We start from the raw sequence: 26,699 nt of genomic DNA, 5'->3' as shown, positions 1-26,699 counted from the left end.
GTCCTCCCCTGGATGGGGCCGGGGGATGTGACTCACGCTGCAGTCAAGATGCAGGTGCCCCAGACATTTATGTAATGGTAATAAGTTGTTTTCTGGTTTGCTCTGTTCTTAATTCCTACTGATTCCTAATGTTCACTTGCCTTTCTGCCCACTAAAGAGTACCCGAGCTAACGTTGTCATTAACCTATTAAAATAAGACCCCATTTCTGAGATGCTTAGTATGATGCACATAGGGCTAGGATTGCTTTTTTCTACAAGTACTGCTGTAAGCGTACCAGTACTAAATTTTATCTCTTTATCACTCATGTTTCATGACACACATACTTATGATTGTCACTCAACTTGGTCATCCTTTTTCACACCACTTATAGAAAATATTGAAGACCAAGGGTCCTTGCAGCACCCCATGAGTGACTTTCACCATGAAATCTGGCTACTTATTTCTGTCTTTTGAGCAGTTATTTAGCCTCTGTGGACTCTTCCTTTCATCCCACGATGCTTTCGAAGCTTTAAAAAAAAAAAGCTTTAACTAAGGACCTTGTCAAACGTCGTATGAAAATGTAAACAGGCTATATTCATCCAGGCCTCTTATACACGTGTTGAGTCCTTAAAAAGCCTCTCTGAGGCACAATTTTCTTGAAGAAAAAAAAAAAAAGCATTGCTTCTTCCATGATCTGTTTTGTTCCTTTGGACACTTTTCTTGTTTATTTTGTTGGGGGTTTTTTAACAGTTTCCTCCAGCTTGCGTTGCGTGGGTGTCAGAGCTGCTTATTCCTCTGGAAAGTTTGTAAACGTTGATCTTCACCTTTCGAGCTTTTGGTGCTAGGACAGGTACTGATTGTCACCCAAATTTGTAATCCAGATTATTCACACTCGAGGGCCTGTAGCGCTCTCTGGAGAACACGCCCCTCCTGGTGACTCTTTTTTCTTCCTTTGTTCATTTTGTTGCTTTGCTCTCTGTTCCTGCTGGTCCTTCAGCCCAACACAGATGCTGTCCTTCAACACAGGTGTTGGGGCTGGGCTGGTCACGGGGCTGCCTGCACCAGGCAGGCAACGTTACGTGCCGTGCTTTACATTTTCTGTGATGCTTCACGCTCTCCGTGGCAGGCTGCGTCACCTGGGCAAGCGGCGGTGACATCCTTAGGCCCTGAGGACCTTTGGAGGCTTCGTTCTTGTTTCACAGCTGCCATCCAGCTGAGAAGCGCGCCAGATGAAGGGAATTGTGCCAGAAGGCTCATACAAATAACCAGATTTTTATTATCATTGTGATCGCTTTGGCTGGCTATGGTCAAAAGATATTTATGATTCTGTTTCTAAAATGTCAGACGCATTAGCTACTCTAAAAGGAAAGTACCAAATAATTTCCTTTATTAACAGCGTATGTTTAGGTGAAAGGCTTTAATTTTGTATGTGTACAGAAAACAAATGTTCTGCACAGACAGACAGACAGACAGTAGTTTTGCACAGAACAGGAGACCTCAGTTTTAATGTTTACAAAACAGGAAGATGAAAGGGCTTAGAGCATCTGTTTTTGTCAGCTCAAAGAGAAGAGTTAGAGAAGGAGTCTGGAAGTGTTTATTGCTATGGTGTAACTCCTGTTTGGGCTCAGTCCTGCAGTTCCACCTCACGCGTGTGCTCTCAAATGACTGGGGAAAACAAGGAATCAGGAAATAACTGAGAAACATCCAAGAAACTTTAACATACTGGTTAACTGGACATCATTCCAGGACGCCATTAAGCTACAATAAGAGTGATGGGCAGTAAAGTTCCCTACATTTGAACGTACTTCAAAATACAGGACTGGAAAAAAAACAAAACAAAAACAAAAACCGAAAACAACCAGAAACTTGAATTTACGTTCAAAATCAAATTTAGATAAACAGCTTCACAGATGTATGTGTTCTGGAGTTCTTCTGCAAGAGCTGTAGCCGATGTGAGCAGGCAAGAAGGAGCACAATCTAATTAAAAATGAGCTATAAACATTCAAGTATCAATAAACATGGCCTGATTCTGCCTGTCTTCCTCACAGAGCGCAGAGATCAGCCTCCTGATGGCCTCAGTACAGGCAGGGAGCGAGGCGCTAATCGTGCAAAGAAGAGGTACAGAATCAGGACCACAACGAGCAGCAATTACAAAGTTTACTAAGTTTCTCAGAGGTTGCTCAGGGGTAGATTTTTAAAGGGATTAACAAAAGCTGTTAGAAACCAATCTGTCCTCGGAGCACAGTTTCCTCATTTAACAGGGTGAAAGAAAAAAAAAAAAAAAAGGAGATTCACTTAAATATCGGTGAATTCATTGATCCAGACTTTGGGAAACTGCGGGGACTTCCACATTGACACCTGCTCCTTCAGAAGCCGGCACGCTTAGAACAGTCTCCGGTGGTATTTATTCCCTAGCATTTCTGCGCAGAGCGCATGGATGCCATGCTGCCCGCTCCTTACTCCCGTGGATAAATCCTTTGCAGCTCGTGTGGAGGCCAAGAGGTGTGCTGCGCTGCTCAGCCACCAAATTTGATCTTGGGCAAAGCTCAGCTGAACTCCGGAGGAGTGGAAGCGGTGATGGGTGGGTGGTGCGTGGCCCTCGGAGCTGAACCCTACAGCTCCTGGTCCCTCTTGTGAGCGCTGGCTACGGGGTAGGACTATCAGCACATGTCTTCCTCCAGTTTTATTAGCAGCATGTCATGAAATCCGGCACGGCTCTGTGAATGATGCTAAAAGCGGGAATTTACAGGGAATCCGTCAGAAGTGCACTTTTGTCGTGCAGAGCTGTATAGTGGATCCTGCTTCCTTGGCGGGTGACGAGGCAGAAGAGGGTTAATACCGTTGACAACAGAACAAGGCCAATGAAAAAAAGGGCTGCGAGTATCAGGCTGGCTTCTCCAGGGCTCAAAGTTTTGCCAAAAAAATTGCCCCCTTTGCTGTCATAATCTGTTAAAAGAAAAGTAGTTCATAAGAAATCTATGTGTAAATCTGAAAAGTTTTAAAAGCCATTTTAAAAAAAACCTTACCCTTTCCATGGGTCCTATTTTTTGCAATAGTTGTATCATATGCTCCAGTTGTGAGTCCTCCTTCTGAAGGGGCTTCCCGCTCTGTGCAGAGAGAGAAAAAACATAGTTAAGTTGAAAGCCTTAATAAACACCTTTGTGTCTTCTGGAAAAGTGGCCCTGATTTTATTTAACTCCTTCTACCTTGTTGATCTGAACAGAAATCCAGATTAGATCAGCACAGCTATTGCTCTGGGCAGCTCCATGGGCAACATCCCCCTGCTCTGTAGGCATCTCTGTTGCTTCACTACTTGCTGTAGTGATAGGATGAGGGGTAATGGTTTTAAAGTGAAAGAGGTGAGATTTAGATTGGACATAAAGAAGACATTTTTAATGATGAGGGCGGTGAGGCACTGGAACAGGTTGCCCAGAGCAGCTGCGGATGCCCCATCCCTGGAGGTGTTCAAGGCCAGGCTGGATGGGGCTCTGAGCAGCCTGGTCTAGTGGGAGGTGTCCCTGACCAGGGCAGGGGGGTTGGAACTAGATGATCTTTAAAGGTCCCTTCCAACCCTGACCATTCTATGATTCCATGATTCAGTTCTGCCTTTGCTTTTTCATTTGAAGTTTCACGGCCCGAATGAACGTGTGTTATAAAATAAATTCACCTTGTCCAAGGAAGGAGTATTTTGGCTACGTTTGGCCAATCATTTATCATCCTGCTGCTACAGGATTACAGGTTGTAGTCCCTGCAGAGGAGTGTAGCAAGCACGGCGGGGACCCAGGCAGGAGATGCTGGACCCAGATGTTAAGTGAAATTATGTGATGTGGAGAGGCTCACAAAGCACTTCTGACTTCAGTCACCAGTGGTGGAAGGGACCAGCACCACTCAAAAATTTTACCAACTTTTCTTAGTCAAAAGATCACCTATTTCTTGGACAGGATGAACAATCATTTTCTGCAGGATGGACAATCATTTTCTGCAGCACCTTGTATCTCTCTCAGCTGGTCTCTACCCATGCAGGAAGGAGCTCAAATAGCCCCATGAGCTGGCAGAGTTTGCAGGGAGGAACAGCACCGTGCCAGTCTGCAGACCCTCATGCACATCACGTGGCAGCAAGGCTGAAAAATAGCTTTACAGTTGTTTTCTGCACCACCTGCGGGAGACTAAGGGCTGCCGCTATCTTAGAGGGGCTCTTGTGAAGCACCTACTGTTTCTAAGTTGCAGAGTGCAGCCAAGACTACTGTATTTGCCATGTCATTAAGAGTGTTTGTCCCGTCCTCAGACGATACTAACTGGCCATGGCAGTAATTTACAGGTGCTTCCCGCCAGCGTGCATGGTGCAGCAGTGACATTTTCTCTCTTCCTTCCCTCCCCACCTTCCATCCAATCTGCTGCGATGCCACCTCCGAGTGCTAGGACATGTTTCTGATACTGCACCTGATTTATTGATGGTGTAGGTCGTCTCCATGCCAGCGTGGATGTGATCGGCTACATGGCAGTGCAGAAGCCACGTTCCAGGGTTTTCTGCTACAAGTTCAACTGTCTGGAAAGTCCCAGGAAAAAGGTCGTACACATCTCCTCTGTGGTCCTTATCTGTCTGTGGCAAGGCAAAACCAGCATCATAAGAGTCTTGCCTCAAAGACTCCCCATGGGCACTGAAATACTCCCGTCAGACTTTGAGCTCCTCAAGGCAGATCAAATGTTTCTAGTAGGCCTCATCCAGGAAAACTGAGGTCTGTGGACATCCCTCATTTAAACAATTAATTAATTAACAGCAGGACACCCCTCCTTAGGACTTCAAGTGCTGGTTGAGCATGGGCGTTTCTTAGAAAGACAGATTTTTCAGATAGTCCTGCCAGCGTCAAGCTATCACAACATAAAACCATACTGTAAGCAGGCATAACTCTCTCTGATTTCCTCCCTGTATCTTCCCTTATACCCATGGATAAATATATATTTTTACCCACCTAATCACATTCTCTAACAGTGACATTTATTCATGCTTCAGAACAGGTTCAGAGTGGTAGAAGCTTTGCAAGGTTCTCATTCATTTTGTATTTCCTTCACATGCAAAACTCCCACTGACCTCGGCATCAGCCCAGGGCTCCGTGCCCAAGCTGCAAAACCAGGCTAGAACTCGGACTTTTTTTGGAGAAATTTCCCATCACACTATAAAGGTTTTACTTTGATGAATTTTACCAACCTTAAAGATGAAGGTCTGTGCGTGGAAGTGGACTGTATGTATATCCACTTCATTGCCCATGCCTATCAAATACCAGTTTGTCCTATCACCTTCATTCATCGTTAGACCCAGGAGACTGTTGTAAATCTTCCCATTGATTGCTGGAAGAATGACAAAATAGGACTGGTTAATAACTGGATGTCGTAGGGGTGATGGTACCCTCCACCTCAGGTGCCCTTCCCACTTTCTCTGCGGGGAGAAGGGGTGCCCAGGCAGAGAGGGGACCCGCACTTGTGGCCAGGGCAAGACCTCTCCATAGTGACCGCTGCCTCTGCAGGGAGACAGTCACATTTTCATTTCAGTTTCCAAATCATCTAAGTGCACAGCAGCACCTATTTTTCTGTCTTGAAAAGCATCAGATAGGTATTTTACTGGTTGAGATAAAACTCCTGAACAAACAGGATTTATGCTGAGGAGCTACATGGAAAAAGAGGGAATAGAGTTGGTGCCTAAAATGGGTACCATCTGCGGAAGGAGATGTTTGCTTTGCCAGGGCTGTTCCTGCCCCATCCAGTCTGTTCTGCCTGGCTCCTGGGCTGGCTGCTACTACAGCCACGGTTTTGAAATGCCATCCTTACACTCCTACAAAACAAGCCCACAGCTCCCAAATGACAAGGGAATTCTGTCAGGGCAGCCTCTTCCCATGACTATTAGATTAAACTGTCTTGTTAGAAAAATATCTTGGCTGGGCCTCGTGAAATCTTTTTGTTTCCAGAGTTGCAGCTTATGAAGTTGTCACGTGGTTGGGTGACTGCAGGCTAAGTCCAACGTCTTCCTAAAAGGGCTGTGAAAAATAAACCTCTGTCCTCTTGGCTGCTGCCACCGAGTCCTACATACCATGCATGCTGTTGCCTTCTACAAAGTTCTCAGTGGAATTAAAGTCATCAGGATTCTTATGAAGGTATGTTTCAATATTTTCTTTCAAATACCAGGATTCATTTTCATCAAACACCATAAACAGAAGGGTAAATTCACGATCAATGTCCTTTCTTAGACCTCTTTCATCTAGAATTCCTTTTCTGCAAACTACAAGAGGCCCAATCAGACCGCTGTATGTGTCCTGAAATAAAATAAATATATGCATTACACATTTTCTAGTTCATTCAGTTAAGAAATATATACAGATTAGCTACAGATTGAATAAAGATGAAATCCCATTTTTCTATCAGATGAGAGAAAATCTTTCTCTACATGTCCCTATTTTAATGTACCAAAGCAATGTTTTGCCTTCATTCAAAATCCCTTCCACTATTCTTTAAGGAGGGAATCACATTACCAGGGTGTATCCCAGGGGATTTCAGTAGATTAAATTACTCAGGCATGTGCAACTGTTATTAAAGATGACAAAGCATCTAGCTCTGTAAGTCGTTCCTCTAGCCTGTGCTCCTCGCGTAAACGAGAAGCAGGATCCTTTCAGAAACATTATGCAAGACAGGATGCTTTAGCCAAAGCAATGTAATCTTTAATGACCACTTTTTGGTTACCTTTACAAAATTCGCTGTTGAATAATAAACCCAAGTGATACAGTTTGGATCTGTTTTACCAGGGCCGGATCGTTCTGGGACGTTCCACCTGTAGGTGTTTATTTCCCCTAAAACAGAGAGAACAATTTTACCAAGAGCAGCTGGGTATTAGAGGCTTTGAACAGTATGTAACTGAGATCTGCTACCCTCCTCATCCAAAAATGATCTGCATCAAAACTATCTGTGGAAGCATGCAGCAATGGGATATGGGTGTGATTCTGCCTTCCAGGAGGTCGACGAGGTTCCAGTGGTGTAAAAGAAGGCAGATGGCCCCCAGAAAAGGAGATCTGCCAATGATGCTGGGAACAGTGGCATCCCACAGAGGGAACTGTGGAGATAGGACTCTTCATCTTTCTCCTTGGGCAAAACTTGTAGCATATCAATGGTCTTGGATGCCAATGCTTAAGGTCAGTTGAAGATATTGGGAGCCAAGCGCCAGAAAATGTTTTTTGGACTTTCTCAGTTGGACTTTTTTTTGGGCTTTCTCAGGGCACAAAGATGTGGCAGTTGCCATTGGGATTTTGCAGATGGTGCTGCAGCAGTGTATCAGCTCTGAGACAGGAGAGGAGAGCAGAGTACCGACCTGCTGAGTGGGAGAAACAGGAGGGTCCTTTCCGCTTCCAGCAAAGTCCCTGCTCCCCAGCAATTAACAGAGAACCCCTGTCCCTTCCTGAAAGCCATCACCTCCGCCCTGTCCTCCCTGAGCAGAGATTCCCCGACCTCTGATTTTAGAAAACAGAACAATCTGATGGGTAGATTATCTCTTTGGGTGAGGATCAGTTCTCTACAGGGAACACAAGCACACCTATGTTCAGATGAACTGCCTGTGCTGGGTTCCCCGCTTTGTTTTTTTGCTGGTACTGCAGGGAAAGTCAGGAGACCAAGATATGGTCAGCACCTTGCCCTTTTAAGTGGTGGAGAAATGCTGAACCAGGCAGTCTCTGGCCCAAAAGTCTTCCAGGGTGACAAAAGTCAAGAACAGCTAGGGACATGCCACGAGTCAGGGGAAACAAGGAAATCACAAGACTCTCAGTATAGCCACAACCCAACAGCTGCCAAGAGCTGTGGGCATCAGGGCAAAGGAGAGTTTTCAAGCTTAAATGGTTGTGAAGTGGCTGAGCCTAGTTTTGTGTCACTGAGCCACTACACCGTTTTGATGGATCACGCAATAGTGGGGTTTATTGTACAGCAATAACTACCAAAAAAAAAAAAGAAACGGTGACTCTCAAATATCATACTGTATGAGATGAGTCTCCCATAAATGTTGCAATATCATTTAATGTTAGAGGACGAGCACTTTCTGGGCATTACAGCATGGCTTTATGCACTTCAGCAGACATCAGAAAGGCTTTCAAGACACAACACTACATGGATAGGGTAGAAAACATTGTCAAGAAACCCATTAATCTCAGAGGCATTCATGCCTTGGAGCCTGGCCCCGGTCATTCACCACCTCCTTGCATTTTACTCCTCACTTCAGGATGTTTGGAGGCTGTAACTGGAAAAATCTCCACTCTACCTAAAACCTGAGACACTTCAGATGGCATCAAAGACCCATCTTTGATGAAGCATAACCCCTGAAAAGACTGATGAACAAGAGAAGAACGGGTGTTTTCTCCCTCTTTGCTGATGTGTAAATGGAGGAATGGACAGGGAGAGAACAAAGCTGTGGGAGATGAGAGCTGTTTTGTCTCAGGCTGCTATGGATCTGCTCCCTGCACCTCTTTACCATGACACCCACGGTCTCTTTAGGAGCTGGCAGTGCTCTCGGGAGCATGATTTAGTAGGACGTAAATCTGACTGATGACTGGTTCAGGATTTAGTAGGACTAGATGGGCTCTGAGGAGTTTGGGGTGAGCAGTCCCACCTGGCCAAGGAAGGCAGACAGTGAGGATTTCTAGATGATGGTGGTGGGGACTGAAATGCCCAGGAATTATTCTTGTTTTGAGGGACTCATTCTCCATGTTAACTGCTGCTTCCAAGCTCCTAAGGAAAAGTGTCTTTAGATTTTGCTGAAGAGCCCTTTCCTTTGGCTTACTGACAACCGCAGACACCTTCCCTCAGCTAACTCATCCCAAGCCTGCTCCCATGTGGACACAGGAGACATGACAGTAGTGTTCCCAGTGTTACACCTCGACTGTCAACAAAACAGCATCATCAACATCATGGAGCAAATAACAAAACAAGGGAATAATATAAATCAGCTTTTTTTTTTTTTTCATATATTAAGCACAGGTTCATCAGTCTCCATCAAGGCACCGATGGCTCACATTTGGCCATGAATTTGAGTGTGATTGTACTGTATTTGGCCATGAGCTTGAGTGTGATTGTACTGTATCGATACAGCTACCTACAGGAAAGAGATTTCATCATCCAGAGAGGTTTAGTACATCAGAATTTCTTTTCATTTAGTTGCACGCCGAAGCTCACAAATGCTATGTAAAAAAATTGCATGGGTGATGGAAAGAAAAGGAGCGTACATTTTGGATTAACTATAACGCCTGGGTTTGAGTTTGGCTTCCTACTAGAATTTAAAACCCAAGATAAATAAAGTACAAACATTTTAACAAGTACTTTTCTAGATGAAAAATTTCATTGCTGTGAGAACTATTTTCCACTATTTTCTTTACTAGAAACTGAGGCATATTCGGTATGCTTCTTCAAAGACTTTTAAATCAAGTGACAGTGACATTTTGCATGTTATGCATCAGCTCTGAATGCAAATGCGAGTTCTGTGTAGATAAAGAGAAAGGCAGAGTTAACATTGCCAACTGCAACTCTACTGATGAGTTTCTTAGTTTTTAGAACATCTGGAGCAAATGCAGCACTGGCTGACACTTCTCTTGCCGTGACTATGGGCCTGCTTCTGCTTTTTTTTGGCAGTTGTCCAGTGATATTACATTGCTGTTTCTGTCCCTGATAGGAACAAAGGTTCATTCTCTGCCCAAACAGGCTCACTTGATCAAGAACCAACATGTATAACAACACAAAATCATATCTGAATAAACATTGAGCGTATGGTGCCTGGGAGAACATAGAAGTATGCGTAAACTTGAAAGGGGGATTATTATTTGTGTGTTAAAATGCTTTTATAGCTCAAAGGAAAAAAAAAAAAGAGAGCCTTACCGGGGAGGGTGATTGGGGTCTCAGGTTGTTCTTCACAACCCACTTCTTCTATACCATGTGCACTTATGGAATAAGGTCTGCTGGCTTTGTTCTTAAATACGATCAGGACAGAGTCACCAACCTCAGCATGGAGTAACGGCCCTAAATTAAAACAGAGGATGCTGGTGATTAATGCTGCTTTTCTGAATTCAACAAACTTGAATTCAGCTTGGCCTAGGAGAGGAGCCAAGGTCTTTCTCCAAACCCTCGGGCTTTTCTAGTGTTTCAGCAAAGCCATCAAAATCGGTTTGTTATCTCAGCTGATGAAAATCTCCATATATATATATATATATGTATATTTATATATAAATAATCTTTTTTCTTCTCGGTCAATCAGAAGAATTGTTGACTCTTGAGACAGGTCTTTGGAAAGCTTGTTTTTAAGGAAAACTCTTTGTGGATGTTTTTTGTATCTTTTAAAATTTTATTTCTTAAGCTGCTAACAGCTTTCTTTTTTTTTCCCCATTTTTTTTTTACTTTTGTACTGCAAAAAAGGAAATGTCAAATATATTCCTAGAGAGTGTTGCCTACTTTCTGACCAGTTGTTGCCCACTTCTCACCCCATGAAAAACATGGGCTGTTGGTTATTTTATGACATGCGTAAAATTCTGTCTTGCCCAATTTCAGATACAAATACAGCCCCTTAATACTGACTTAATCTTTCTACAAGAGCCTCCCCCACGTTACATGCTCTTATGTTAAGGTGAATCCTGGAATTGCCATTTTGACATCCTCCCTGTTCTCCTTATTCATGTTTGAGAATGCATTCTCTAATTTGGAAAGCATCTTTGCACTCAGCGATTATACACATTGGGTGTAAAATCACTGATAACCTGGAGCAGGCATCAGTGTTCCTTGTTTTCCACGTTAGTAAAGCTGGAAAACCTCTTTGTTTTTGGAAAGCAATCAGATATCAGGCTGGGTCTGTGAGCCACGAGAGCTACTTGCCCAGGATTTCCAAGTGTTCCTCCTCCTCCCTCCTCACTTTGCGCTGCGTGAAGTTGCCATTTGTGTACTCCCTGTAAACCACCTTCTTGTATTTTGAACCGATCAGATCTTCCGCTTGGCTGAGGAAAACATGCCCATAGCTGCAAAATAAAAAGGTAAAAATTAAAGGCTCTAAATCTTACATATCTAAAGCCTGGTAACTGTTGTGTTATTCATAATAGATGTGATAAGAATATGTGGCTTGGGCCAATGTGCTGATTAATGTGAAGCTCTGGGTGCTGCAAGAGATTTTAAAAGGCAAATAATAACAGTGATAATCCTCACTAAACACACGCCCTCTTCAAACAGGTAGATCTGAGGATATGGTTCACTCATCACAAACTTTTGGGAACACAAATTGTTCACCAGAGCTGTCAGAGCAGAGATGAAGTTCAAGCGAAGGGTGGGTTTGGCCACTCTCTCCAGCTGCATTCTCTGCTCCAATAAAAGATACTGCCTGTCCCTGTAAACCTGCATCCTCTTATCAGGGTGGCTGCCTTTGTGTCTTGGCCACAGGAAGATGATAACCAAAGCCTAACCTTGCAAAAGCAAATGCCATTGTCTGAGATAAATGGGGCCTGCTTTAGCCCCCCCTCCTTCTGCTGTGTGCTGCACAGGGCTGGATGCTTTCCCAGCGCAAAGATAAAGTGAGAAATGTATTTTCCCTTCTGCGCCTGGCAGAGGATGCTTTTCTGTGCCCTCCAGGTTCCCGCAGTCACCCACAGATAGTTGTCCCTGCTCCTGTGGGATCCCAGAGGGCTGACTCCCCGGTAGAGGACACTCGCCACCAGCTGTGGAGGAGAGCCTTCACCCTCTTCCTAGAGCAGCTCTGTCTCCTGGCAGCTCATCTCCAAGGTGCCCCTGGCGGAGGAGTTGCACGGTTGGCTCACAACATAGTAAATAAAAGGAAAAAATGCCCCAGGAGTACTGCTTACCATAGTAATACACTGTGTGTGCAACAGCAGCATTTGACAATGCTGGAGTTAATACTTTTTTAAATACGCTTCATCACCTGTGACTTTTCAGGTGTATTTTCTACCGACTACGCTGTTCTCTTCCTCTTTACAGGGTGCAGTTTCTCAGCCACTTTTCTAAGGTTTGTTTTTGAAATATGTTCCTTGTTTCCTTTTTGTTTTCAACAAAGTGGTCTCAGAGGCCTCCCTATGCAATACGAATTGGAACGCCTATCTTCTGCACACACTTTTGATTCCTTAGCACAGTGCAGTGTCAACGTGATTCACTTGTGGCTGTTACTGCTTCTAACTTTTTCAGGGAAGCCAGAGGCTACTGCGCTGCAGGGAAGCAGGCTCAGAACCTCCCTACTGCATCTGCACTCCTTGTAGGGGCTCATGTCTTGGACACATACCTGGGTTTCTTCTCTGTAAAAACCAGAGCAGTGGGATGGGGAAACTGGGGACAATGAGGAAGGGAGGTTGGGGGGCACCATTGTGGAGGTGAGCCAGGGCTGGAACACACACACGGATTTAGGGATTTGGAAGCTTTCTTGGGTTCAGCAGCATTACAAGACACTCCAAGATGAAAACATTTGAAAATGCTGCCCATGAAGTAGTCTAGTCTGAGAGGCTGTCACTTTTTAAATAGGTTTTCTCTTGTTTTGTTGAGCAAAGAGTGCCTCCTAAAAAGTATGAGGCTGGCTTCATGCAACGATGCTTCAAAGTTCCTCCTCCACTATGAGCACACCCCACGGCCACAAGATTTTTTTGCTTTGAGTACCTTTCCTCATTGCTGCTGATGTTGTAAATCTTCGGTGCCGAGCTCTTATTTGAGGCATAGTCCCACTCCACCTCCTCCGCAGCGATGTAGTAGAGCCTCATGGCTCCGTGCTGCTGCTGGCCTCGGGTGCTATTACGGCAGCTGCTGACCTCGTAGAGATGTTTCATCCCACCGACAAAGTGATCAAAAGTCCTGCAAACCACTTTGAATGTGCCTGGAAAGGAAAGTGCATGAGATGTAGACAATTTAAAAAACCTCAAAAAGCAGCAGCTTGGCAAATTAGGTCCTGTGCCTTGTACAGCTCTGGTTTGTCCTGAAACAAACCAAATCCATGATGCTGTATGGAAAGCCAAGTGAGGGGATGCCTGTGTCACTCAGAGCCCACTGGCTTTGAAAAATTAAGGGGACTGAAGGAGAAACTAGTTGATAAAACGTATATACACCAGTCATCTCCTTTAGTTACCATATGCTCTATGGTCCCAAGACATAAGAGGAACAGGTTTCAGGCTGACATTCACACATAAGAGTAAATATGCACATAGGACACTGCAGGGTTGTGACCTGTAACTCCTACATTGCAACAGGTTCTTCAGCTAAAAGCTGAGTGTGAATGCAGACACAAATGGAGATCTGTAAGTCAGCAAGTAACTTTTTGCTCCATCGGAAAGACTAGGCTGCTCCATCTTCACTCAAAAATCTCCATAAATTACTTCTAACTATTTGAATTAGATTAGTTTAGCCAAGGGAGCTCTGAAAAGCAATTGATTAGATGTCTGGCAGTAGGAGCAAGCTTGCCAATAAGCTTGAATTCGCCAGTGCTGCCCATACTGTAGATGTGCCCACGGGGAGCACAAGAAGACGCAGGAGGGGTGTGCATTGCAAACACCAATAAAGGCGCAGAGAAACAGGGTGTGTGTTTCAGAGATGCTGTTTCCTTGTCCCTGAGCACAGAGCTGCTGTGCCAGCCTTGGGTGCATGAGACTCTCCACTGAGCCCCTGCAGTTGCCCGGTGTAATTAGGCTAATGGAGGCCTCTTAGAGACTTTGCAACACAGATATAGACCCATTATACAAGAATTCCTCTAACAAAAGGAAAGATGCTGCTTATAACCACTTGTTTATGTGCATCTATATGGTATAAAAATGACTGAGTTAAAGCTGCAACTGTGAGACCCTTTGGTCTTCCTCCATGAAAGGCCAAAACGCCATGGACCAGCTTTTCTGCAGCTCTGATGGTCAAAGGCTGCAGTGACAGTGGGAGCATCTTTCAACTTGTCCATGGGCAGATTTTAACATTTGTGCTCTCCTTCCCATTTACACAAGCAGAAGCTGACCACAGTGTAGTCCTGCGTGGCTCTACCAGCTACCACTCCTCTGAAGGAGGAAAGCACTTTCACAGCTGCCTTGTATGGGAGTCAGTGATGGAACCAAAATTGGAAGCATAGCTCTGTCCAGACTGGATCTCAGTCCATTCCTTCTGCTTCTAGGGCAAAAGTATTGAAAAAGGTAAAATAAAATGCAGTTAACAAAGTCACAGGCATTGGTGATTGTAAAGTTCTGATAATTCATTCAGTTTTCCTTATTGACAGTAGAAGGTTGGCTGGCAAAAATTAATAATCTTGTAGAACATATTGTTTAGTTTGAGTCCTGCAGTGCAGTTTCATGACAATTGATGGAAATGTATGGGATATGCATAAGAAAAGAGTTTGCTGTCTTAAAGACACCAGCACCAGAGGTCTAACACAAGGGCAACAGAAATTTCTATCAGGTGCTCTGGCCAAGGATGGTCCTTGGCGTAGCCTTGCACAACTCTGATGACTCCATTGATTTAAATAGGGTTGCACCAATGTAAAGAAAAGTAACATTGCACTCTTCAGAATGAAGCTTATCTGCTATCTTCAACAAACAATTAATCCCCTCTGAGTTTGAGGAATGTATCACTGAATTATACATGAGAACCTTTTATGTATATACTTCTAAAGAAAGTCCTAAAGACTAAATGTTACTGAAGTCCTAAAATGCCTTAAATGATGCTGACTATCTGCATAGCAATGAATATTGTCTTCGCTTAAAAAAAGCCTGTTTTGAGAGTTATGGAAATTCTGCGAGCATCCCGTTAGCCATCTGTCTGCCTGCTGCTTTGCCTATCCGAGGTCATCAAAGCCCCTGCTCTTCGGTGCACACATATATTTGATTTACAGCACCTTGCCCGGAAAGTAGCCCAGCCTGAATAACCAGCTCCACCAGGTCCCTGTGGTCCCCACACTTTCAGGCTCCCTTGTGCAGAGCAGAGCATCTCACCGACTCTTATTTTGGCTGCCTCATTTCTGCAGGTGCCACACCATCACGATAAGCTCAGGAACGTACCCACACGGTCTGGCTGCATCAGCGCTGTCCCTGATAAATGAGGAAACAAGGCCAGCCCGTCCCTCGTCGTCCCCCTCAGGTCGATGGTGTTTCCTTGAAAATGAACCCCGTGCATGTCGTAGTGACTGCCCAGCCCGATGAGGTGCCAGGAGACCTTGTCGTCCTTGCACATGGCCAGGCCTGGCAGGTTACCAAACAAGAATCCGTTGACAGCTGGAAGAGAAAGAAAGTGCCTAACTGGCAGCAGGTCGGTGGAAACTCATCACAGAGCCCCCTACCACCTTCCCAGCAAGAGACTCACCACTCAGCAAGTCACGGCATTAGTTAAAGGGGCATTTTGGGAAGCAAAGGTAGCAGCGAATGACACCAAGTTAATGCCTGAATGCTATTCCTGTAAGCTCTGAGCTTCTACCTTTTTTTTTTTAGCCTTCAAAATCTTGTAATAGCCCTTTGTAGCATTTCTCCTCTGAGCTTTCCAAGGTGCCTATTGGTACCTCCTTTCAGCCTGGAGAATGTACAACCAGATCATTAAGGCCATGGAGTAGGCCATAAAGAGTCCAAGTTATAAGTTCAGAGCCTTTTTATGTGATTTTGATGTTTGATTTCCACTTGTACTTCCAAAATGTATCTTTCTTTCACAAGTTCTTTCACAACTCCCTAATCCTCAAATGCTCTCTGTGATGACTGGGTGAAAGATATTACGGCAGAACAGAACTTTAGTATGAGATACCACCTCATAATGGAAGAATAAAAGAGATGGGTCCAGAAAGCCCTGAGGTTCTCTAACAGTATATATTCTCAGTGCTCTTCAGAAAACTAAAGCAAAGAGTGGTTATGTGCTTTGCTCAAGTCTGCCATGTTCAGAATAACTTTGAGGACATCCATGCTGAAGTCAGACACTTACATCCAGAAGTGATGTTTTAAAATATCATTAGCCATTCCCCTAGTCTTTGTCTCTCCTCTTCCAGAGTTGTCACTGCCCAAGTGCGAGCTGGCAGAAGAGAGCGGAAGGACCTTCATTGCCTGAGTCAGTGCCAAGGCCAGCAGTGAAATTTAAAATCACCAGTGAACATCAGCCTTTCCTGCAGCTGGTGTGTGACTCTGTCATTATGGCTTTTTATAGACCCAAGTGTGGTATCTAAAAGCTGCACTCTGTTGCCTTTCTCCAGGTGTAGTTGGTAGGTGGATGCATTCATTGCTAATGTGACCGGTGTTTAACGTGCACTCCAAGGGCATCAGGAGCTGGCCAGAAGCGGACTGACAGCCTTCCACCTCACCCTGCAGTGCACTGCAGTCAGCTGTGAATGATGATAAAATCTGCCAACTCATCTTCCTAATATGACTGAAGGAAAGGTATCATTAACAGATACTAGATATTTCATACCATGCATTTTGTTGGATTCCTTGAAATCTGCATCATTTTCGTCTACTTTTGAAGGGTCTCCAGTAAATGCTTCGATATTTTTGTGGAGATACCAGCTGTCATTCTCATCGAAGATTGAAAAGAGGAGGTAAAATTCTCTGTCTATTCCTTTCTGTAGCCAAGAAGGAAGCCAGGACATTAAAAAAAAAAAAAAGTCTGTGCAGAGTTACCCAAGCAAAAATGTTTACTTTTTTTTTAACAAAGCTTTCTTTCCCCTCCAGATTGCAGCCACCTTCTCACTATGTCCTTGTAGAGAGAGGGATTGTCACTCTACCATCAGACAGAAGGATAAATAAAGTGTCTGTTACTTTCTTAGAGTGGAAAGATGCATTCATTGCTAATAAGTGCATGGAAAAGATGGAAAACCTAGGGACGAGCCAGAATAGTGGGTAATGACAGTTTCATCTTCCTAACCATCCCTTTAGGTCAGCTTTTACCCTGAGGAACGATATTTGTTTAATCTCTTAAAACTGATCTGGAAAATGGGCAAACTGGCCCATATAGGAACCCCCCCAGTGCCACACCCTGATGTTAGGGACAGGCGTGTGTCCACGTTGAGCACCTGCGTCCCGTCGTGATTCAGCGTGTTCTTCCGACAGACCAGCAAAGGCCCCACGAGGCCGGAGTTGGTGTCCTTGACAGCATCAGTGGCTGAGTAGTACAGATAGGTCAGGCATGGGGGGTCACTCTCTGTTGGGCCTCCATTTTCAGGCACCCTCCATTTGTATGTGAAGGTTTCACCCGGCTTAACATGGGCTCCTGGCTTCAGATAGCCTGCAGAGGGAAAATTGAGAAGCATCAAGCTTATGGGAAGGGTTTGTTTTCCTGAAGCTTTAGCTGGGAATCAGACACAGCTGCTGATTTCTGTGGACAAGCCTCCCTGCCTTGTAGCTACAGGTCAAGCACCTCCCATAGTCTGGGCACTTATGCCATGGGGACATCTCACCAGAGTCCTATGCCACGGGGACATCTCACCAGAGTCCTCTACCATGGGGACAACCAAGCTCATTCCCTGCAGAACAAGCTTAGCTGCTTCACCCGGACACCTTCCGACGCTATCTGGATTAACTGGATTCAGTCAGACAAGACATGTAGAGCTCATCCTTGTGCTGAAATGGCTTCCTCTAATGTTCGTAGCTTACCTGCCCTATCATGAGATTCATCTGTGGCACAAACAGAGACTCCGACTTTTCATTAAGCACCAACGAAGCAATTACCTCAGCGAGCGGAGCTGCAGCTGTGGCTGTTTAGAAATTCAAAAGATATCTGATCCTGCTAATTGTTTCTTTTTGATTTTGTAGCAACGGACAGGAACCTCTGTCAGAGTCTCCAGAGGGTGGTTGCTATTACTGTTTTTAGAACCCACTTTTACAGGATTTGGGCCATTGTCTGCGGCTGTGCACAGGGCGGAGGTAGCACCACTCATGTAATTTGGCCACTGTAAAGGAGTGTTGGTAACCACTCAGAGAGGACTTGAAAGTTGGCAAAAGGGGTCATCCCAGCACCCTTTATAGAAAAAAAGTGCTAAGTAACCTTTTTGGTCTTTTCTACGAGGAAGACCAAACCAGAAATTTTCTTTAATGCTTAAGCACTCACTGACTGGATTTTCCCAGCACAGACAGATGTGTCTGGCAGCAGCAGACTGCACCAACCTAATTCTCATCTCTAACACTCCAAGAGAATCCTCTTGGAAACTTAGACATGAGTAAAATATCAGTATTACATTTAAACACATACTATTTGCTGCAAACTGCAATACAAAGTAGAGTACTCCTGCCACTCTATCTGATGCTACTGGATTCATCCTGTGACAGTGCTCAATAAGAAGAACGTTGATTTGGGGGTAAAAACTCTCTGAGAATGGAGAACTATCAACATAGAAGAGTATTTCGTGAGAGCACAATTGAAAAAAGATGCCTACAGACATCTGTAGGTACATTTATGTACAGTATTTTCTCATGAATAAGCTGCACTCAGACAATACACAACCTTTGAAAAATCATTTACCTTCACTGTAAACCTACAGCACCTGTAGGGGCTGTATGTGTTGATAGAGATGATGGAAATCCAAAACCCAAGGGCTACAGGGAGAGGAAAAGGGGCAGAAAGATTGTTAGGAAGAGACGAATCTGGAGTCAGGTTCCTCTCCAAAGCCGCAGAGGTGTGGAGCACACACTGCTGCTGAATTGTAGGATTTGGTTTGGTTTTGCTCCCCACCAAAGGGTGCAATGCTGATGGATGCTATTACTGGGGAGCGTTAAGTGAAAGCTCAACAGGACTGTGAGCGGAGAGAAGATGCTTTTCCATCAGGGGACTACATCTGATAGGGGTGGCATCAGGATGTATACAGGTGGCTTCAAGGCTGAACTCAAGCCAGTTGTTTTAGGCTACAGTGGGGCCTGCTGGCAAATTTGGTGTGTTGCAAGGTCAGCAATTAGGGACATCAGAATTTAATAAAGCCTCTAGATGAGTCTATGATTCTATCTTGACCTAATTCTCTTAGTACAGTTCTCGAAACAGGGATTATGTCCCATGAGTTTCCTCCTCATGTGTTGTAGTGTTGTAGTGGAAACAAAGCAATTTAGACAACAAGAAACCTACATTTCTTTTCAATGCTGCAAATGTAGCAAAAACTTTTTCAGAGACCACAATATTATCTCTGTAGACGCTACAGATAGATAGGATTCAGCTCACCTTACGTGAGCCCTCAAAAACTTAGTCCCTAAACCAAACTCTAGGCTTCTCTATAGTCAACAGAGACAGAAAGACATCTCCGGAGGGTGACCTACTCTCTCCTAAAATGGGTGTTCAAAGTAAAAGGGATTCTTCTTACCCCCTGAAGGAGTTGTTTCCTGTCACTGACTGAAAAAGGTGCCCATCAATTAAATATGACATTTAACATTTAATGGTTAAACTTAGGTGATAAAGATCCTGTCCTTGCACAAAATGAGAGGAAGCCTTTGGTAAATGCTCCATTTCAGCATTTACATATGTATGAGGATTAATAAGGATTATCACTGCTCCACATTTCGGGTCAATCAGATAAAAGATGCCTCCGACGCTAACAATCCTGACAGTGAAGCAAGGGCAATGCCCGACCTGGATTAGAGAATCACGAGTGAATCAACCCAGACCATGTGGACAGCTATGTCCGAAGACTCATCAGAGGCGTTGTGCCAGATCCTAAGCTTTATAATTCTGGAGCATATCCAGAGGAGATCCACTGACTGCAGTTGAACAATATTAGATTACAACTAATATAAATTGGATTGGACTTGTGCCTTTTGCTCAACATGGATCTCAGCTACTTTTAAACACCTTTTCTGGCACATCTCCAAGGGGAAGAACCAGCACATTGGCAGACTGGGGAGACCAGCAGACTGTGACATGTAGGGTAGATACAAACTAAGCAAATCATCCCTTCTGTGCCTTCACATCCACAAAAAGGGCAAACCTGCAGAGCAACAGAAGATCTTTAGACTCAGGTGTTTTGGATGTGATGATACAGTGGTCAAAACTTACCATCTAAGTAGGGAGCACCTTCCGACAGCTTGCTGAAGCTTACGCCATGGGCCATAATGCTATAGCTCCTTCTGGCTTTGTTGGCAAACGTAACTAGCACTGTGTCTCCCACTTCAGCTTTTATAACGGGGCCTTAAAAAAGAAAGTGAGGGAAGGTATTAGAAGAACTACCCTCCGGATCCAAGGGATCCAAGAATTCCCCTCCGGATCCAAGTGGATCTGCATTCAAACCCAGTATAATGACAGGAGGGGAAAATATTCACTCTACCAAGTATTCCCAGGTGCTTCATATCCTCTGACCGAATCTTCTTCTTACTGAACGTTGCATCAGTATATTCCACATAGAGAACTTTCCAGTATTGCCCTCCTATTCTGTCAGTCCCTTGTGTGAAATATATTGCAGATTCACTGTGGAATTAACAAATTGGACTGGTTAAATAACTGGAGGTTCAGACAGAACCCTTCATTTTGGGTAAAGTTATTACTCCAGACACAGGAGAAATGACCCCCCAAGTTACTACTTTGCATACACTTTCCTAGGAGACAGAGAGACATATTAGTGGTCTGAACTACAGTTATAAATTAGTTAACAAATGGCCATTCATTGTGCTTTAGACTTTCATGTGTTTAACCCCAATTTACTTAGACAGACATCTACGTCAACTTACCTCTAACTACCTTAGGCAAGGCCTGTGCCGATACCTGCGCACAATGTGTTTCTAATTCTCGTTAACTTTCCCGGGAGGTACTGTAATACAATTCATCTTCATCAGTAATAACAGGGGGAAAAAAATCTACCATTATGGCCCCTCTGAGATACACGGATTATAAGTGTGAAAGCTGCTTGCGGAGTCTCGACGTAGGGTCATTAACTCTGCTGAACTTTGCATACCTGACCAGGCCTCACTTTCTCCATGGACTTAATGAAGCAAGATAAGTGCTTCCAGACAGCAGCTCCGAGCATCGCAGTTACGAATCAAGCTTCCCAACAAGGCTGTTGAAATCCATTCCTCCCTGCCCCTTTCAATTAAAATTAATTACAGTGCAGGACCTAGCCCTGGTGAATCACTGGGGAAGTCTCACCCAGACTCCTGAAATTAAAGCACAACAGGAGAGGACAAGAAAGCTTACCTGCCAGTGGCATTTAAACCCTGCCCAGTGAATTTATCATAACCGTCAGGTCCATAATTCCAGAGCACTTCTTCAGCAGCAATATAGTATCTTCTCTTGTGACTGAGAGGTAAAGGCCGAGACAGGTTTTTTTGGCAGATCTGAACATCATACAGTGCCTCCATGCCACCTGGGAGAAGAAAGAGTCTGGAGACAGTCCTTGGCCAGCTGCAGAGTCAGCAATCTCATGGTTACAAATGCACATTCAAAACTCTCTAGGAGCTACGTGGATTGGAAACAATTACTAGGGTAAGTTTCTATTTTTGAAGACTTCCTCTGCCTACACTGGGCCAGATGCTAGCAGCCTTCTTTTGCAAGGTGGTACTTTATGCCACAGGTGAAATCCACTGACATCAATGGCACTCTTTAGTGAGCTTACTTACTCAATTCCTTAAACTGTGTAAGGATGGTATAATGATTTTGGGGGCCAGAGTGCCTCCTGAAGTGTGCAAAATGGCATCATCTCCTCCTCACTTTCATTGAAACAGAGGCCGATTACCACACTGAAGATATTTGTTGCTTACCAGAATCAAGTCTGTTTTGCCTGATGCAAGTTCCCACTGAAATCAATGTGCAAGTTCTTAAAAGTAAAAATTCTCCCAACTCATCTCTGATATGATAATTACACATTGCCTGCTGTCATGACACCTAGTTTATGACACGTGCTTTCGGGCTCTTGCATCACACAAATATCACAACATCACCATCAAATTCCCTCACATAAAGGTTTCTGAAAGCACTGCCAATTTTTGTCTGATTACTGTAAAGGGAAAAGCTATGAAGTGTTCAGCTGGCATGATTTTTCTTTATGTGTAAGTCCTTATCTACCACAAAAAGTGATGATGAAGGCTCTTCTCATTGCTCATCAAAATCTCCAGTCTACATAGGAAGTGTGGTGTCAGCGCTGGGTCTAGCAAGCCTTCCTCATATGAATTACATAGCTAATACATTTGTACTAGCTGAAGATTTGGCCCAACACGTATAATTTCTACTGGTGACTAAACTCACATTCATGACGTTTATCTGGTGAAACAGTTCCAAGGAGTTCAGTTAGTCACAAAAAATTGTCAAATCCTGCTTCCCCTGGAAACATCTCTCAGTTTTCTTTTCCAAGCATAATAGAGGCTGGAACTTCCCCGAACCCTGAATGGATCGGGGAGATCTATAGCAGCATACCTCGTAAGTGCTCATTAACCTGGCACGTTATCAGCCACCTCCCGGGGTTCCCAGGAGTCATCTCCGCTGTGATGAATGTTGCTGGGAACAGACCAACGACATCTGCCCTCTGGTCTCTGTTAGTGAACGTGTGGCCGTAGAAATACGCAGCGTGGATATCTATCTCGCTTCCCATGCCAAACAAGTGCCAGGATATGGAAGTTTCAGCACACATCTCCAAGCCGGGGAGATTGCCATAAATATAACCATTAATAGCTAAAAACAAAAGTATGAGACTTTATGAGAGGTGAAAGAGAAGTGCCAAGTGCCTCTGACCCTATTTCTAAGGATGATCCTTTCCTGGTCCAGAAAAGAAACTGTCTGAATGTCCACAGTGAACAAGGCCCTCACAGGCTCCTTGATGAAGAGTAACATTTTGAATGTAGAGTTCACAGCTCTGGATGATCAAATGGTCCAAATATTCTGGTCGAGTCTGTGAAAAATTTCCTGGGTGATATCAAGATGTTGCGAAGGCCAAGTCATTACCAAAAAGGCCTGATAATGAAGTTAACTTGTTCTGCAGCTATTTAGCATGTCTGAAATCTATTTCCTCTTATTCTGAGTCATAAATATACCATTATATGCCAGGCTTAAGCAATTTAGATTTGAAAATTATGATACCGGTTAAATCAGTCTAGTCAGCTCGCTCTTCCTCAGCTTCCACACCTGACAATGTATCAGGACACTAGGAGAATGAGACTCCTATTTTGCAAAATATTTTAGCTCCTAGGCTCCATGGAACAACCCAAATACAGAGAAATATCTGGATTTAACTTCTTACACCAGATCTCCAAATGGCACAAAGTACTATTGGCCAGTGGGTCTCTGAAGGGCAGGAGTGGTTGTACCAGCCGGGCCACCATCCACAAGGGCCTTTGAGAAATGCTGGCCTGTTCCAATCCACACATCTCAAAGTGCTCTGCAGCCTCCTTTTATTTTTTCACAGCTGGTCAAACAGTCACCAAATGGCTTAAATCTGTTGCCTAAGATAAAATGCTAAACAAGTGGCAGAGCTGGGCACGAAAGCTAAATCTCCTTTCTGCAAACCAGTGTGTTGTGCTGTATTTGGGGAGAGGCTTTTTATCAACACGGTACTTCAACATCCCGACCCATTCCTTGCTGACACAGATAAACGAGAGGCATCCCAAGGGACAGAAAGTCCTACTGAAACAAAAAGAGCCTGGTCACTGCTGCAAGTCACCATTTGCTCAAGAGTCCTGCTCACCATGCATTCGGTTGCTGGTCTGGAAACCTTCATCCTCTTTGTCAACTGTGGCTGGTTCTAAGCAGAAGGTGTTTATATTCTCATCGAGGTACCAGCTGAAGTTTTCATCTACAATGCTAAACATCAGGGCAAAAGCGTTAGCAGCACCAGTCCCTTCTATTGAGGTCTCATCTGCAGTTCCTAAATTGCAAACGAAAAGGAGAGTGATAAAAAAAGCCTTGGCGGGGATTGAATTTAAAAGTGACAATAACTTTGCAGCACTCAAGAAAATGCGGTGCTTTGCCCATGATCTGTGGGGCAGAATGAACCTCATCTAATTTTGCTCTTCTAAGACATCTTGACCCCCCTCCAGCAGCCTTTGAGCCGACAAGTGCCTCCAGAAGGCAGTACATCTCGTCCAAGTCAAGCTGATATTTCAGGATCTCTTTGATTTGACATAAGCACAAGTACCTGCCAATATATGTGGTCCCATTTTCCCCATCTTTGGCCCACTGCACCCAACCCTGCCCTTTAGTCAGTGTAAGCATCCGTGTGGCTACACAGTGAGCCAGGTCATGGGCCTGATCCAGTCAGAAACCAGTGACTTTCTTTTGACCAGGAATTAAGGAGAAGAAAATGGTAGCCTGCCTGTCTGTTGCATTGAAGCGACTAGTGAAAACCATACCATACCAGAATGGCTGTCCAAATGTGGCTCGCTTTCTGCGGACTAACAAGGAAACCACAACAATTATCTAGGACTAGATACTTAAATTTAAAAAGGCTGAAGCAGGATGAATATAATCTCTTCAGGCTAAGTTTCAGTATCATTATCTGAGTGACCATTTGGGGGACAACCTGAGACTATAGGATTGGCGATACTGAGTAGTCTTTTATTAACCATTGGCAGGTTTAGACTTCATCTAATCATCCAGTCTGCCTCTGAACCCATGAAAACCTTTGCTTCCCCTGTCTCCTATGGGAGGGAGCCCCAGAGCCTTGCTGTCAGTCCTGTAAGGAGCCACCCACCACCGTTGGATGGAGGACTACAGCAGTAGCATTGTGCAGACATCCACGTTGATGAATTCAAGACCAAACATGCAGATAATGTGGTCTTTAAGGCTAGGATTGTCTTGAATGTGCTATCCCCTAACTTCATGTGTGATTGCATAGTTATCGGCTCAGTTTCACATATTCAGGCAGTTCTGCAGATTTCAAAGGCTCTTTGGGAGAATAAAAGTCTGAGACATTTTAATTGTGCAAGTTAAGCTGGAGATCAGGCTTATCCTTTCCATGTTGAAGCCTTTCTCTTCTTCACATATAAAACCTGCTCCACTTATGTGTCCTGTACATAAAATCAGGGCTGGTTTTGTACTGTTGGAGGTACTGGGAAGAGGTGGGTGAGTTACACATGCCCAGGTGGACAGGGGGTGACGGATCAGCTAATAGAGGAGAGAGGGCTGGTACATGGTCCCTGATGGCTCCAGCACAATATTAGAAGGCTATAAAGTACACGGGACAGGGTATCACCTCCACTGTTCAGTGCACATCCCCGTATGGTTGAGTTATACAATTTACGAGCAAAAATAAATATATAATCCACATGGGTAAAAAAAGACAGAGAACATTGGGGTTTCGAATATGTAAATACCAATGTCGAAGTCACCCGCACAGTCCTAATTTCATTTCCTGGGCAATGAGTCCTTTGCTTGTCCTGAAACGATCCCAGTTTGGGAACATGTATTTTCGGTCTCGGCCATGACCGGCTGGCCACAGAGCATGCTGCAATCCCTCCACCAGCTGAGGCAAACCTCTCGTGAAGCCAAAGGGGAGCAGGAAGGGGGTTGTCCCAGAGCTACAATACCTACCCTGGGATGCTCCTGGAATGGCCCATCTATTCCTTGCCCCTTTTTATGGGCTATGTAGGGATAGACTCTAGACCATCATGTTTATACCTGTAAGCAAAAATGACTGTTAAGATGCCAAGCTTGGCAGAGGGGCTTGCTTTGTCGGTGTTTCTAGCTCAGTACCTTTTTTACAAACCAGCAGTGGCCCAATTAAACCAGATGCAATATCTCTTGGTGTGTCAATGTGAGAATGGTAAATCCAAGTCAAGCAGTTTGAGTCTGCCAAAGTTGGGGAATAATCTTTCCTTACTGGCCATGTGTATGTGTAATTTCCACCGGGAACAACAAAGTCGTCCTCTTTGCTTTTACCGCCGGTTCCATCAGGGTAAAGTGCTCCTAATGCATTAAAAGGAAAAAGGAAGTTTTTAGCCCCCCCTTAATTGTTTTCCTTAAGTAAATATGTATTTTCTTCTAATTTATCAGAGATTTAAAAAATAGTAACAGCACTCACAAACATAGAATCACTGAGAAATTCTGAAAAAAACTCAGAAGTTCTGGCAAAACAGTCAAAAAAATGGTGAGAGTTAAAATCCACCATTTTTCAGTAGATGAAGCTTTGAAGATGCATCAACAGGCTCAAATTTTTCCTTGGCTCTTTACTCTTGTCATCTCCACATTTTGTCAGCTAACATTGTATATGTTCATACAGAAAACTGATGAGAGTAGTCAACGTAAACAAATCCATACAGCCCTCTAACCAAAATACACACGCACAGCTTTGGATTCTGAAAATTAAATCAAGCCTGTTATAGCCCATAGAGAGGAAAACATTTACTTACAAGAACTCTATCAATTCCAACAGGCTAGAAGTAGAAGGAAGGAGGGAAGATGCTTCGGTGACTTATAGTTCAGGACAATAATTCAGGAAAAAAGACCCACCTAACCTGTTTCAGTGCTGGATTTATCCCAAGCGTCAAAGGTTTGTGGCGAAAACTTTTAAGAGACGAGGCTGTTCTTGTTTTTAGTCATCAGCTGCAATTACTGATGATTTTATGAGAGAGTGTTCTAAAGTCCTCTGATGTCAATGGCCAGAACAATAAATACTTGGACAAAGTTTTAGACATGATATTAGCTACTCCAGGGGAAAAGGAGAGGAAAAGAGAAAAGAGAAAGATCAAACCAGCTTTTACCTTCGGAGTCCTTGTCATAGAATACCCCATGTGGATGCACAGAGTATGGGCGGGAAGCAAAGTTCTTTAGATGGACAATAAAGACATCCTCTTCTTCTGCCTTCAGGACTGGCCCTAGGAACCCCAACCAG

At 44.1% G+C, this 26,699-nt stretch overlaps 1 protein-coding gene across 1 annotated transcript; it reads right to left on the bottom strand.

Annotated features, from left to right (window-relative positions):
* Positions 1-1,734: 1,734 nt before the first annotated feature.
* Positions 1,735-26,699, bottom strand: HEPHL1 (hephaestin like 1). The gene is made up of 19 exons (XM_063336761.1): positions 26,569-26,699; positions 25,562-25,774; positions 23,556-23,735; positions 22,292-22,546; positions 21,077-21,245; positions 20,214-20,353; positions 19,946-20,077; positions 16,986-17,197; positions 16,385-16,535; positions 15,001-15,213; positions 12,635-12,848; positions 10,862-11,001; positions 9,875-10,015; positions 6,710-6,816; positions 6,063-6,285; positions 5,187-5,326; positions 4,421-4,580; positions 3,007-3,087; positions 1,735-2,926 (listed from the first exon to the last, which is right to left on the bottom strand). The coding sequence occupies exons 3-19, from the start codon at positions 23,677-23,679 to the stop codon at positions 2,724-2,726; spliced, it is 2,805 nt and encodes a 934-aa protein (XP_063192831.1). The 5' UTR covers positions 23,680-23,735; positions 25,562-25,774; positions 26,569-26,699; the 3' UTR covers positions 1,735-2,723.

This window comes from Chroicocephalus ridibundus, chromosome 1, assembly GCF_963924245.1.
Source record: "Chroicocephalus ridibundus chromosome 1, bChrRid1.1, whole genome shotgun sequence".
Taxonomy (NCBI): Eukaryota; Metazoa; Chordata; class Aves; order Charadriiformes; family Laridae; genus Chroicocephalus; species Chroicocephalus ridibundus.
Note: the sequence above shows the minus strand (reverse complement) of the source record. Positions and strands in the feature narration are given on the sequence as shown.

What these genes read in the sequence shown, in the direction of transcription:
- HEPHL1 (XM_063336761.1), bottom strand. Translation starts at nt 23,679, where the DNA reads ATGTTTAGCATTGTAGATGAAAACTTCAGCTGGTACCTCGATGAGAAT. An exon ending in AGGTGCTCCCTACTTAGATG is followed by an intron (nt 17,198 to 19,945) that starts GTAAGTTTTGAC and finishes TTCCCTCTGCAG; the next exon opens with GCTATCTGAAGCCAGGAGCC. An exon ending in TGAATCACGACGGGACGCAG is followed by an intron (nt 16,536 to 16,985) that starts GTGCTCAACGTG and finishes TCTTGGCTACAG; the next exon opens with AAAGGAATAGACAGAGAATT.